The sequence below is a fragment of the Pleuronectes platessa genome, chromosome 9 (genome assembly GCF_947347685.1).
Source record: "Pleuronectes platessa chromosome 9, fPlePla1.1, whole genome shotgun sequence".
Taxonomy (NCBI): domain Eukaryota; kingdom Metazoa; phylum Chordata; class Actinopteri; order Pleuronectiformes; family Pleuronectidae; genus Pleuronectes; species Pleuronectes platessa.
In genome coordinates, this window is record NC_070634.1 from 11,100,009 (window position 1) to 11,111,683 (window position 11,675).

An 11,675-nucleotide genomic window follows, 5' to 3' on the forward strand; every position below is an offset into this window, starting at 1 on the left:
CCAACTATCTGCTTCCTCGTGTAAAATCAGATCAAGGGCGTTTTGTACAGTATGTCTAATCTCACTTACCTTTTTACACTTCTCTGTCTTTATACATTTGGCTCATCCCTCCCACTCTGGTTGTTACAAAGTCAAAGGTTGGGATCTTCTGATGAAATCTAAACAACAATGCCTTAGTTAAAGCAATCAGGCCAAGATTCAAGATACAAGATACATTTATTAATCCCAAACACATGCACAGTCGCACTACATGCAGATGAGGGAAATTTGTCCTCTGCTTTTGACCCATCTGGTGAACATAGCAGGACAAACAGAGCAGTGAGCAGCCAAGATCCAGGTGTTGTCCTTCCAGGTCCTTTCTGACCATAGTCCAATTTTTCTGCCACTAGTCCACCGCCTCTCCCATACAGCATGATCAAGGTTACAGTGTATGATATTCAATCATGATAAATCAAAGGGGAAATAAACATTTCCCATTCAGATTTTTTTTGACGTGTCTATCCCCCCTGACCCTTCAAAGACCAGCAGGTGCCCGTCTCAGCAGGGAATCTGGGCAAATGTGGTGGGAACACAGACAAACTGGACTTTAAAGATTCCCTAAAACCACAGATTTCCTTGATTTGACCCACACTGGTGAATCTAAAGTCCATTTCAATTGATATTGGGCCAATTTGACCAGGAACAGCCTCAATGTACAAACACGTGTAGCACCTGCACAAAAGTACAACATTTTTATATATTTAAATTTTTGTGTATTTGGAGTAACTTTTCATACAGTTTCAAGGTATACGAATGAAATTTTGGATATATTTATTACTGTCAAATATCCAAACTGTTCAAATTTGACCCAACCTGAATGCAAGGGTCAAAACGAACCCTGCAGCAGTTCGTCTAAACTCCACTCAACCTCTGTGGGTAGTGGCAATCATATCAGTCATTCTTTACAAAAATTCCCCCACGAGCAAATATGAATGAATCTGACTCTTTTATAAAACCCAGAGCGTCTCTGCCTGCTCTGAGGTTACTGAGGATCACTGGATTTGTGTTCGAGCGACACGCCCCCTTTCTGCGTATAGGGAGAAACAAGCTTATGCGTATTGCTTATTTCCTGTTTCCAGTTGCAGGCATTCACAGGAGCGGGATATCGCTAGAGATCCGGGCTCACTATACGACGAACACAACCGGACACTTAGCAATTAAAATGGGAACCTTCGCTAAAGTGCTGCTGGCGAGTATATGCGTGGTTTACCTGGCTGTGAAGTGGAATGCGCCCACCTTGGATGCAGGTAAGAGAGACGCGATTTGTCCACTCAGTGACAGTCGAATAGATGATCGGTGATTTATTGCTGTACTTCTGTCTCTTGTAAAACTGCGGCAGGTGAAATAACCGGCACTCTGTGGACCGTGGCTCGATGCTGTGCATGAACAAATATCTGTGTATGATAAACAGGTTTGTTAAAGCTGAACGTTTCGGAGAGAAGAAGCCCAAAATTGTAGCGAGTGCTGCTTTGGGATGATCTAACATGCTTTCCGCTTGTGACCGAGGAATTACCAGAGAGAGAGAGAGAGAGAGAGCTCTGCATTTATCCTCAGTGAGAGAAGGCAGTGAACTTTCCACATGTAATTGAGTGATATGGTTTGAGTCAATGGGACAGTGTCTTTTCCCAAAGTTATCAACATTTGCAACAGCCCCCAATAAAACATTTGCCTGACATTTGATTGGAGTGCATTTTACAAATACAGAATGACGCTGACTGATTAGTTTCAGGTCCACATGTGGAAAGGTGTGTTCTCGTGGAGGGACATTTTGCTGGATTTATAAAGGGGCTGATATTTGCCTCTATATAATTTAAGCATCTGTATTAAAGCAGCAGACAAAGAGTTGAAGCACCAGAAGGACTGATCAGGGAATCGCTTCAAAAAGTAGCAGCTTCTTGGACATAAAGAGTTCGGCTTTTAGTTAATAAGTAAACACAATATCTCACTATTTTACCACCATAAAGATAAAAAAGTGTAGGAAGGATTGTGCCCTCAAATAATCTGTTGATAGGAGTGGAAAAACCTTTGAGTGTCAATGTCCTTTAACCCCACATGCAGCCATCGAAGGACTATGATTTCTGTATCTTGACTGCGTAAAGATATAATGTGCTAGATTATTTTCTCAAATGAGGACAATTGTGTTAGATAACAATTACAACTAGAATGGCATTAGGGGGGACCCCTGTCCCACCAAAGTTCAAACACTCCTGGATATCTGTCCCCTTGGCTGATATATTTTCACCAAGATACATGAATTATTTCTGTTGTATAATGCTAAATGCAATGCTAAAGAAACTGGAAAGAAATCCTTGACCTGTCCTTTGATCTGGACCTGCACTTAATCTCAATGGGTTCTTTCCTGACCCATACTGCGTCTTTCCACCAAGTGTGGTGGAAACCCTTCCAGTGGTTTCCTGGAGTCTGGTTTACAAACAAAGAAACTAACTAATAACGGACCGAGGTAAAAACATAACCCCTTTGGCAGAAGTAAGAAAATTGAATCCAATTTCAAATCAATCATCAATCCGTGTACATGATCTTCACATACTGGCACAAAGGCCAGTATCATTATGCATCTGTTGTTAACACGAGTTTGTGAGTTTGTAGTGTACCAAGTTAAGTGTATGAATCTGTTTCAGAATCTCTCCGAGGGGCCAGGGTGTTGGTGACTGGGGCCAGTACAGGCATCGGTGAACAAATAGCGTATCATTACGCCCGCTTCGGAGCCCGAGTTGTTATTACAGCAAGAAGGGAGAAAGTCTTACAGCAGGTCAGTGAACTTGTTAACATGTACCGTGAATGCTCCAATGCCCTGCTCATTATTCACATTAACATGTGTCTTAGATGCAGTCATGTCTGTGCGTTGAGCTGTGCATGTGTGATCTGATCACCTGGAGAAGGATGGTTATGGCATGTCTGAACAGAGCCTAATGCACTAAGGCTTGCAGCAGTACAGGCTTTTTACGGTCTGATAACTGTTGCAGAAAATGTTAGTTACTTTGTGACAGTTGGTTGAGCAGGATCGTGACGTGTCGTTGCAGAGCTTGTGTGTCCCTAAAGATGTCACAGAATTAGAAAAATAGACAAAACTAAAATGGCATTTAATTATTTCCTGGAAAATCGGTGAAAACCAAAAAAACGTCCTATCTCACAATGGTAAAGTGAAAAGAATTCCTGAATCCGTGCTCTGAATTGGTTTGGTACAACATTTAATGTGCTCTCCCTTTACCGTAGTCCTGCTAAAAGACAAACAAACAAATGCAGAGGAAAACATTATTTAAAAAAAAGCATGTAACTACAATGTGTTATGACAAAAGCGTGAGCATCAGTGGTGGAGGAATTATTCACATCCTTATGTAAATGTTCTAATGCCACATTGTAAAAATAGTGTATGCGATCTTATTCATCTTCATGATTTACTGTATCCCCCTCTAGTGGGCTTCTTTGATTAAGCCCTTCCTCCTCTGTAGATCTTTGCATTCAGGGTAACTGCACACTCGTCCGTCACCCACCAATCACAATCCATTCTCTCCACATAGCGGCCCTTTTAAATTTGACCTCCTCCGCACTGAGCCCTGCTCAGCTACACTGCCACTCATGCTCTGCTGTTGGCAACTTGCCTCCACCACCCCACCCCATGAATAGTTATTAATAGGTTGAAGTTTTGACCTTTGGGACCTACTATTTGTGAACTATGGTCAGGTTAGACACAAAGTGACGCAAGACTAAGGACTTCAGCACGAGTGGCTACAGCAAAAGGTCTGACTAGCAGCAGCAGCAGAACCACACACACACACACCTCCCCAAACCTTTATTTGTATGTGTGACACATGCATACAAATACAAACACCTGTGTATAGTAAGTGTATTTTAGCTAGGGTGTTTTTACTTTTCTTATTTTCATAATAAATGTTTTTATTGAACGTAAGTCTTTTTTTTATATATATAATATTAATATTTGTAATATAAAATTCAAATAGCTTAATTTATTGGATGACCAAAGGCACAATATTTGATGGTGCCATGTTTGAGGAAGAGCACTGTTGGCAATTATTCATATTTGTGCAATATAAATTTGTTTCATTTTGGCCAATGCCAAAAATAGTTAGAATCTTTATCTTTTCAGTCAAGCCAAAAATCTAAATTCAATTCCACTGGTCTGCTACAGGAGTAGACATTCAACTGTATTTACAAAAAATGTATTGTCGTGCTGCTACTTAATAAACTGTTAATGTATTAATAAATTACAAGTTTATTAATAACTCACTCAATTTTAATTGATTTTTGAGGATTTCAGTTTAGTATTTCAATAGTGCACATTCAATGCAAGCTACAAGAGCTCTCAAAAAATTCATGTTAATTTGGAGTGCTGTTTTAATCAAGACATATCTCGCCACCTGCACTATGTAACAAGTTAGAAATGAGAGCCTGAGAAAGAGAGACAGTGTGCAGCCAGTCTACAACCAGAGCTACACTACTTCTCCACAAGGCTCAGACGGTCCTACCTCACCTCAGTCTTTCAGACAATGTGATTCCGGTTACTCCGATTCACTCTCCTACAGTAGTGAAAGGTCAACTCCCTCTTCACTCAGAAGATGGGTCAGAATCCCATCCGAGCCCAAGTTTTTGGGAATCAAGTCACCTCATGAGCATCCACAGACATTTACGACACATGCAGTTTGACCTCTAGGAAATATTCAGCCTCATGTTTTTCTCAGCCACTGTTACATGGCCACCGGTCAAGTGAGATCCTGAGACCGAAGGGGGGCTGTTGGGACCTACTACTTGTGAACAATAGTTGGGTATCCCGACAAGACCAAAGGTGGTTTTCTATGCTATTTTCTGGACTGGTCAGTTAACCCTTTCCTCTTGATCTCTGCTTATAGGTGGCAGAGAACTGCACAAGATTGGGAGCCCAAGAAGCGCTTTACATAGCTGCCGACATGAGCAGCGAGCAAGATCCTGAAAAAGTGGTGGAGTTGGCGCTGGAAAAGCTTGGAGGGTTGGATTATCTGGTTCTCAACCACATCGGCACGAGTCACTTCAGAATGTGGGATGGAGATGTGGAGTACTTCAAGTGGCTGATGAAGGTAATGCGGCATTTTAGGCATTCTGTCAGCACATAAATAGTGCCCTTATTAATACTGAATTTGTGTGTGTGTCTTCATAGGTCAATTTATTCAGCTATGTTCAGATGGCTACGAAAGCTATGGACGCGCTTGAGCAAAGTAAAGGATCACTGGTGGTCATTTCATCACTTTTGGGTAAGTTTGTCTCTGCTATTTCATTCACGGAAATATTGAAGACAGCAAACTTGGACATATACAGGCTTATGAATGTATGTATCGATTACATTACCATCATATATTATAAACTATGCTTGAATAGCAGACGAAGGGTTTTACAAGGAAAAAAAGATTAAATAATTCTTGGCTTGACTAATCTATGTAGGAAAAACATGAAAACACCACCAAGTCCCAACAGTCCCCTTGTGAAACGACATTTTGTGTTCACTGCAACTGGATTTGATTTGGCTCTGCGACAAATTGCAAATTCTCATAAACATCAGTCCCCAAACATACCGGATTTCCCCCATTAAATTACTCCTTAACCTTACGATGTGAACGAAAGAATGACAAAATAATTCCTGGATCCGCCCCCTGGTCTGGATAGACACCAAATTGTAATGGGTTCTCACCGGACCGATGCCACATCCGTCCACCAAGAGGCGTGGTAATCCCTCTGTTTCTGTGTAATCCTGCGGACTAACACTAACAAAGTTACAAGGGTGACATGTGCAACGTGTGGAGTACTGGCACTCACTTGACATAAATAGCAAATTTTAACAGGGGAAAGAAGCTAAAGGCCAAATTTACAAAGTTAAAATCTCATGCGTAAGACGATCACTGCACACTTTGAAAATCCTAACACAGGTTCTATTTGCACCAGTGGATTATTACTGCAGGTGATAATATACCAGAAAGTAATAGAGGAGGGTCTCTCATCAACAGAGCCAATAACTCACAAATATTTAAGTCATTCCACACAGTACCCATCAACCATATTGCACATTGCCCATTAAGCCAAGAACAAAATAAAATAAAACAGGGAAAACAGAAATCAAACAAATTAACCAGAAATCAAACAAATTTTAAACAAGAGGCCAAATAATCTAAATGAAACCTTAATGTGGGAAAAATAACAGTGAGTGTGAATATCCTGCCTGAAGGCAGCCCTATGAAACAAACATGAAGATTAGGTCACAAGGTTGTTAAACAAGGTTATTAAAATATTTAATAAAATTAAAAAATTTAACACAATAGTATTAATTCATTAAAATAGAGCAGAGACCATGGCCGCCCTTAATGTCTAACGACAAATACTAAACCAGGTAAAGAAAATTACTCTCAAAGTCACAGATACATTAAAGTATAAACTCTTGATAAACTGTATGTCAGGCGCATCAGCATGCACATGAGGCGCTGATACCAGCACACGCACGCACACACGCACACACGCACACAGCTGTGCTCTGGGTTCTATGGACACAAATGCGTTTCATTTATAAGCAACGTTTTCTGTGTGATCTCAAATCACTTGATAGAGACTTTCAGTTCATACAACTCTACAGCGCTACTACCGGTGTCCCTGAATAATCTTCCCCGGCTCCCTGCATCCTATAGCCATCTCTGTTCTGCCTGTGAAATTATGTTTTAAACATAACCGGAAAAAGTAAATGAATAAAATGAATAAAAGAAAATATTAATTTGAAACATTTGCAAAAACGTATATTCAGACTGCAAAATAAGGAACTCCCTTACATAGCTAAGGTGAGATTGAAAGCTCAAGAACAACTACTAAATTGACATTTAAAGTTGAATTAGTTTAAAACGTTTCATAGACTTTAAATCTTTCCATCTGCTGAGGGGGGATTATGTTTGCACCCCCAACTATTACACAAACATAACTGAACGTATTTCCACAAAACTTGATGGAAGGATGATGTAAGGGTCAGGAAATGCTTGTGCATATCCAGATTAATTTAGATTAGACTTTTTTTTTATCACTTCATTTAACATTGCGTTTTTCAACATGGATTTCTATCATGGATCTTGATTTTCAAAAATCAGATATATTTAGAGAACAGATGTCTGAGTGTGAGAAATTTGTTGCAGCTTGAGTGGACAGAGGAGCCTGTTTGGCCCTTGTGGAGGTATGCAGAGTCGTTAGTGCTGTATTTGCTATTCCCTGGCTCAGCCGACTCTATGAATGTCGGCTGAGCCACAAGAAAATGTTCCTCTTGTCTTTGAACGTTTTTGATTTTTTTTTTTAAAGAAGCGTTATATTTGTCAGTATGCACAGATCAAATCTGTACGTCGGCTTCATCAGTCTTATATTTCACATCTGACTCCAATCGTTTTTAATGCTTCACAGGCAAAGTGGCAAGTCCCTTTATGGCACCATATTCATCAACAAAATCAGCCTTGAATGGTTTCTTTAGGGCGCTCCACCATGAGCTGTCAATGAAGAAGAGCAACGTGTCCGTCACTATATGCACTCTTGGGTTCATCGATACTGATGCCGCCATGGACAAAGTCGGGTTAGTCAAATCAAATTGAAACTAACTATGTGGCATCATTGATATTCTTGTAGTAGTTTTTACTGTGTGCCATCCAGTGGCTAAGTGTATCGTTTTTCTGTATCCCAGGAAACTCACTGATGTGCCGGCGGCCTCTGCCACAGATGCAGCCTTGAACATTGTCACTTCAGGAGCTCTGAGAGAGGAAGAGCTCTTTTACCCTTGGAGCACCTACCTTGTGACTCTCACCAAAGACTGGTACCCTCCTATCACGAACCATATCATGCAGAGCATATTCAAGTATGAACCATGACAAAAATATGATCCTCAATATTTTTGTAGAATAGTGTATTAGGGTCATTTTAGATTTTTTTAAATGACAAAATATGAGCTGGGGTATTCTTTATTCCCACCATTGCCTAAATTGCCTTAATTTTAAGATAATATATGTTTATATGTGTTTTACAAATTCCCTATTATAATCTCAGGGAATATAAACACTGCTGAAAAAAAACCTTGATCCTCACAGTACAACACCTAGTCAGTTAAACTTCAGGGATATAAGTCTGTCCATTAAGGAACCAATAGTGATTGTGAATCAGTTTCACTGCTCTGGTGCAAACGGAAGTGACAACAGGTGCAATGGAGAAGAAAAAAACTAAATAACCCCCAAAACAGAATGGTTTTACATGTTGTGGCCACAGTCACTTGTTTTCTCCTTCTCCTTCCTGAATGAGTCTTCGCTAGTTTTGTGTTCTGCTGGTGTCTGGCGGTATCTGCAGCCCGATCAGGTTGCACAGGTAGTCCTGCACCTCCAGAACGGCACGTCTATACGTGCGGTCGCAAGGTTTACTGTGTCTCCCAGCACAGTGTCAAGAGCATGGAGGAGACACCAGGGGACCGACTGTTGAGGAGAACTGGACAGGGCCGTAAAAGGGCATCAACCCAGCAGCAGGACCGGTAACTGCTCCTTTGTGCGAGAGGGAACAGGAGGGGCACTGCAAGAGCCGTACAAAATGACCTCCAGATGACCAAACCGTCAGAAACAGACTCCATGAGGTGGCATGAGGGCCCGACAGCCTCTAGTGGGACCTGTACTCACCGCCCAGCACCATGCAGCTCGATTGGTATTCGCCAGAAAACACTAGAAGGGGCAGGTCCACCATTGGCGCCCCTTCTCTTTCCATATGAGAGCAGGTTCACGCTGAGCACAAGTGAAAAGTGTGAAAGAGTCTGGAGGCGCTGTGGTGAACGTTATGCTGCCTGTAACATCATCCAGCACGACCGGTTGGGCGTTGGTTCATTGATGGTCTGGTGAGGCATACCCTTGGAGGATCGCACAGACCTCCATGTTATAGGCGACCTAAATCCAATTGAGAACCCATCAAGTTCCGCCACACACTGTCCAGGAGCTCACTGACGTTGTAATCCAGGTCTGGGAGGAGATCCCTCAGGACTCCATCGGTAGAATCATCAGGAGCATGCCCAGATGTAGTCAGGAGGCGATACACACTACTGAGTCACTGAATGAGTTACTGTGATGAAATTCACGCAAGTTGGATAAGCCTGTAATATCCATTTTTTGCTTACATTTTCTATACGGTCTTGAGTCCAGCCCTCAGTGGCTTCATGATTTTGGTTTCCATGGACCGTTGTTACGTCATTTTTCTCCTCAATGTACATCAGTAAAGATGTTGAACTTGAATAATTCACTAGTCAAGATCTGATGTGTGATTTAAGTGTTCCCTTCATTTTTTTGAGCAGTGTAGATTTTCTGTAAATTTGTGAGCTTCTTTAATGTTTCAAAAATATTACTCCCCCCTCAGCTCTTTTTTTATACCATATAATGGCCCTAAAGTACTGATTTTTACATAATTTGTATAATGTAGCGATATTTTTTTGACATGAGCATGGGCACGTCTTCCTATGACTGCTGTCGTCCACTTCCTAAATGTATCCGTTATGTTGTGGTTGACCCAAATTCTTTATCTTTAACAATTGAAAAAAAAAAATCCTCACAGTTGAATTGATGAAGTTAATTCGTATACAAAGCATTTTGCAGACAGATAGCAGTACATGGCTTTGTTTTGGTGGCGTCTGTCATTACAGCCTCATGTCCTCGGAGATAAACCAAACCAGTGTTATTTAAAAGAGTATATTTCGTAGCAGCCTTTGCTTGTACCAAATCATGTATTTAAAAAAGTGTAAACTATCTGACACACTTATAAGTAATATGTATGCATTCAATACTATAAGTGTTGAGGAAGAGAATGCGTAGTACTTTATATGTCCAGATGAGGGCAGTAGTACTTAAGTCATGAACAGAGATTTCCTCCTGAAGTCCATTCCCTGTTGAGTGAAAAAAAATTCTAAAAGGAAGACCATCATGGAAATGTATTTGTCCCAATTAATAAAGATTGGTGCTTGAAAGAATGTGTTCAGATTTATTTATTAACTTTGACTTAACTCTCATCAACATATCAATCCTCACCCTCCCTGTTCATCTTCCTGTCCCCACTGTTCTCTACCCCTGGATCCCAGCCCCATCTCTATTCTTCTCTTACTATAACCATGTTATTAAGTTTAATCTTTCCAAAGCTGGTCACAGCAGGCGTCCCAGGCTTCCTACAGAGCAGGACTTTCTCCGTGGGTTCCTTTGTGTCTTTGTTCCTCATCCCCCAAAAGGCTTCCTGTGAAGCTGCTGGCTCAGTCCATCCTGGTGGTCTTTTCCTTATTGTAATACAGCCTATAGGTTGTGTCCTGCTGACAGAGCACTTTTCTACTGTCTACCTGGAGTGAGTAGTCATTGTCAAAAAAAGAAAGCAAGACAATAAAGAAGCCTCACTAAATCTTAGAATTTGATTGGAAAAGCTCAGAAAGAAAAACAACTGCCATTTCGCCTGCAGAACAAGTGGCCTTCCCTGTGTAATGGAAGTTTGCTCCTTGCTGTTATCTTGTGGTCCTTCACGTGATAGAGAAGTCAATGGATCCATCTTCTCTTTGTCCTCAATGCTGTGGCCGGTTTTTAGAGGATTTTGGAGGTGGTATAATCTCCCTGCAGACGCTTTGGAAAGAGAAAAATCTCTCCCTCTCTCTTCCTCTCGCTCCTTCTGTCCCTTTCTCTGTCGCTCACACACACTCGCACACACAGGCATACACAAATAGTTGGGGCCTCCTGAGGAGGAGAGCTTGCATGGCCTGGGAGAACAGCCAGAAACACCTGCAACAGATTAGTGCTCCTAATGCACAGTCATAAATCTACTCACCGTCCTCCAGCATCTCCATCTCCAACATGCAGGGATCTCATAGATCTTATAGGAGCATCCAACCACAACCAACACACATACACACACAGACAAAATATAGTGTACAATACCTTGATAGATAGATAGATAGATAAATAGATAGAAAGATAGCTAGAGGGATAGAGAGATAGAGAGATAAAGAGATATAGCGAGATCGAAAGATATGTTGATTAGATAGATTGATTGATTGATAGATAGATAGATAGATAGATAGATAGATAGATAGTCCTGTTTTAACATCCAAGGTTTAACACATATTATTTTGTCTCTTGCCAACAGATAAAAACCTACGTGTGCGACAGTAGTAAGATCCATAACCTTTTCTCCACATAGCATTCGTTATCCACAGTTTCATATTTACCATCAGTCTTTGCAGAAGCAGGAGAACTGTCTCGTTTCACACCATAAATAGTTACTTATCCATGGAAATGCACATCGACCATCATGCACGAGTCCCAATTTACGATTCTTCCCTTGTCCTGCTTCTTTGAGCACAAAGGACACTGCTCCACAAATCTCCCTCTGTCTTCATCCATCAGTTACTTTGAGTACAAAACGACGGCCTTGGGGCACACACATGAGTCGTGTCATTCATATTCACTGGCATGTGTGCATTATGTGCACATGTGACATTTATCAACCGGTGGTGAGAGAATGAGTTGCCAGCTGGTGAGAATGGGTCTCCTGAGCCTCCTGTGTGAAGGTGGAAGTGATGGCAGAGTACTTTGTGATCACACACACATTGTATCATA

At 41.2% G+C, this 11,675-nt stretch overlaps 1 protein-coding gene across 1 annotated transcript; it reads left to right on the forward strand.

The window, feature by feature from the left end:
- The first annotated feature begins 1,105 nt into the window (after positions 1–1,105).
- On the forward strand, positions 1,106–9,658 carry hsd11b1la (hydroxysteroid (11-beta) dehydrogenase 1-like a). Its single transcript, XM_053429727.1, has 6 exons — positions 1,106–1,286; positions 2,679–2,809; positions 4,926–5,129; positions 5,210–5,303; positions 7,474–7,639; positions 7,748–9,658. The coding sequence occupies exons 1-6, from the start codon at positions 1,202–1,204 to the stop codon at positions 7,929–7,931; spliced, it is 864 nt and encodes a 287-aa protein (XP_053285702.1). The 5' UTR covers positions 1,106–1,201; the 3' UTR covers positions 7,932–9,658.
- Positions 9,659–11,675: the final 2,017 nt, after the last annotated feature.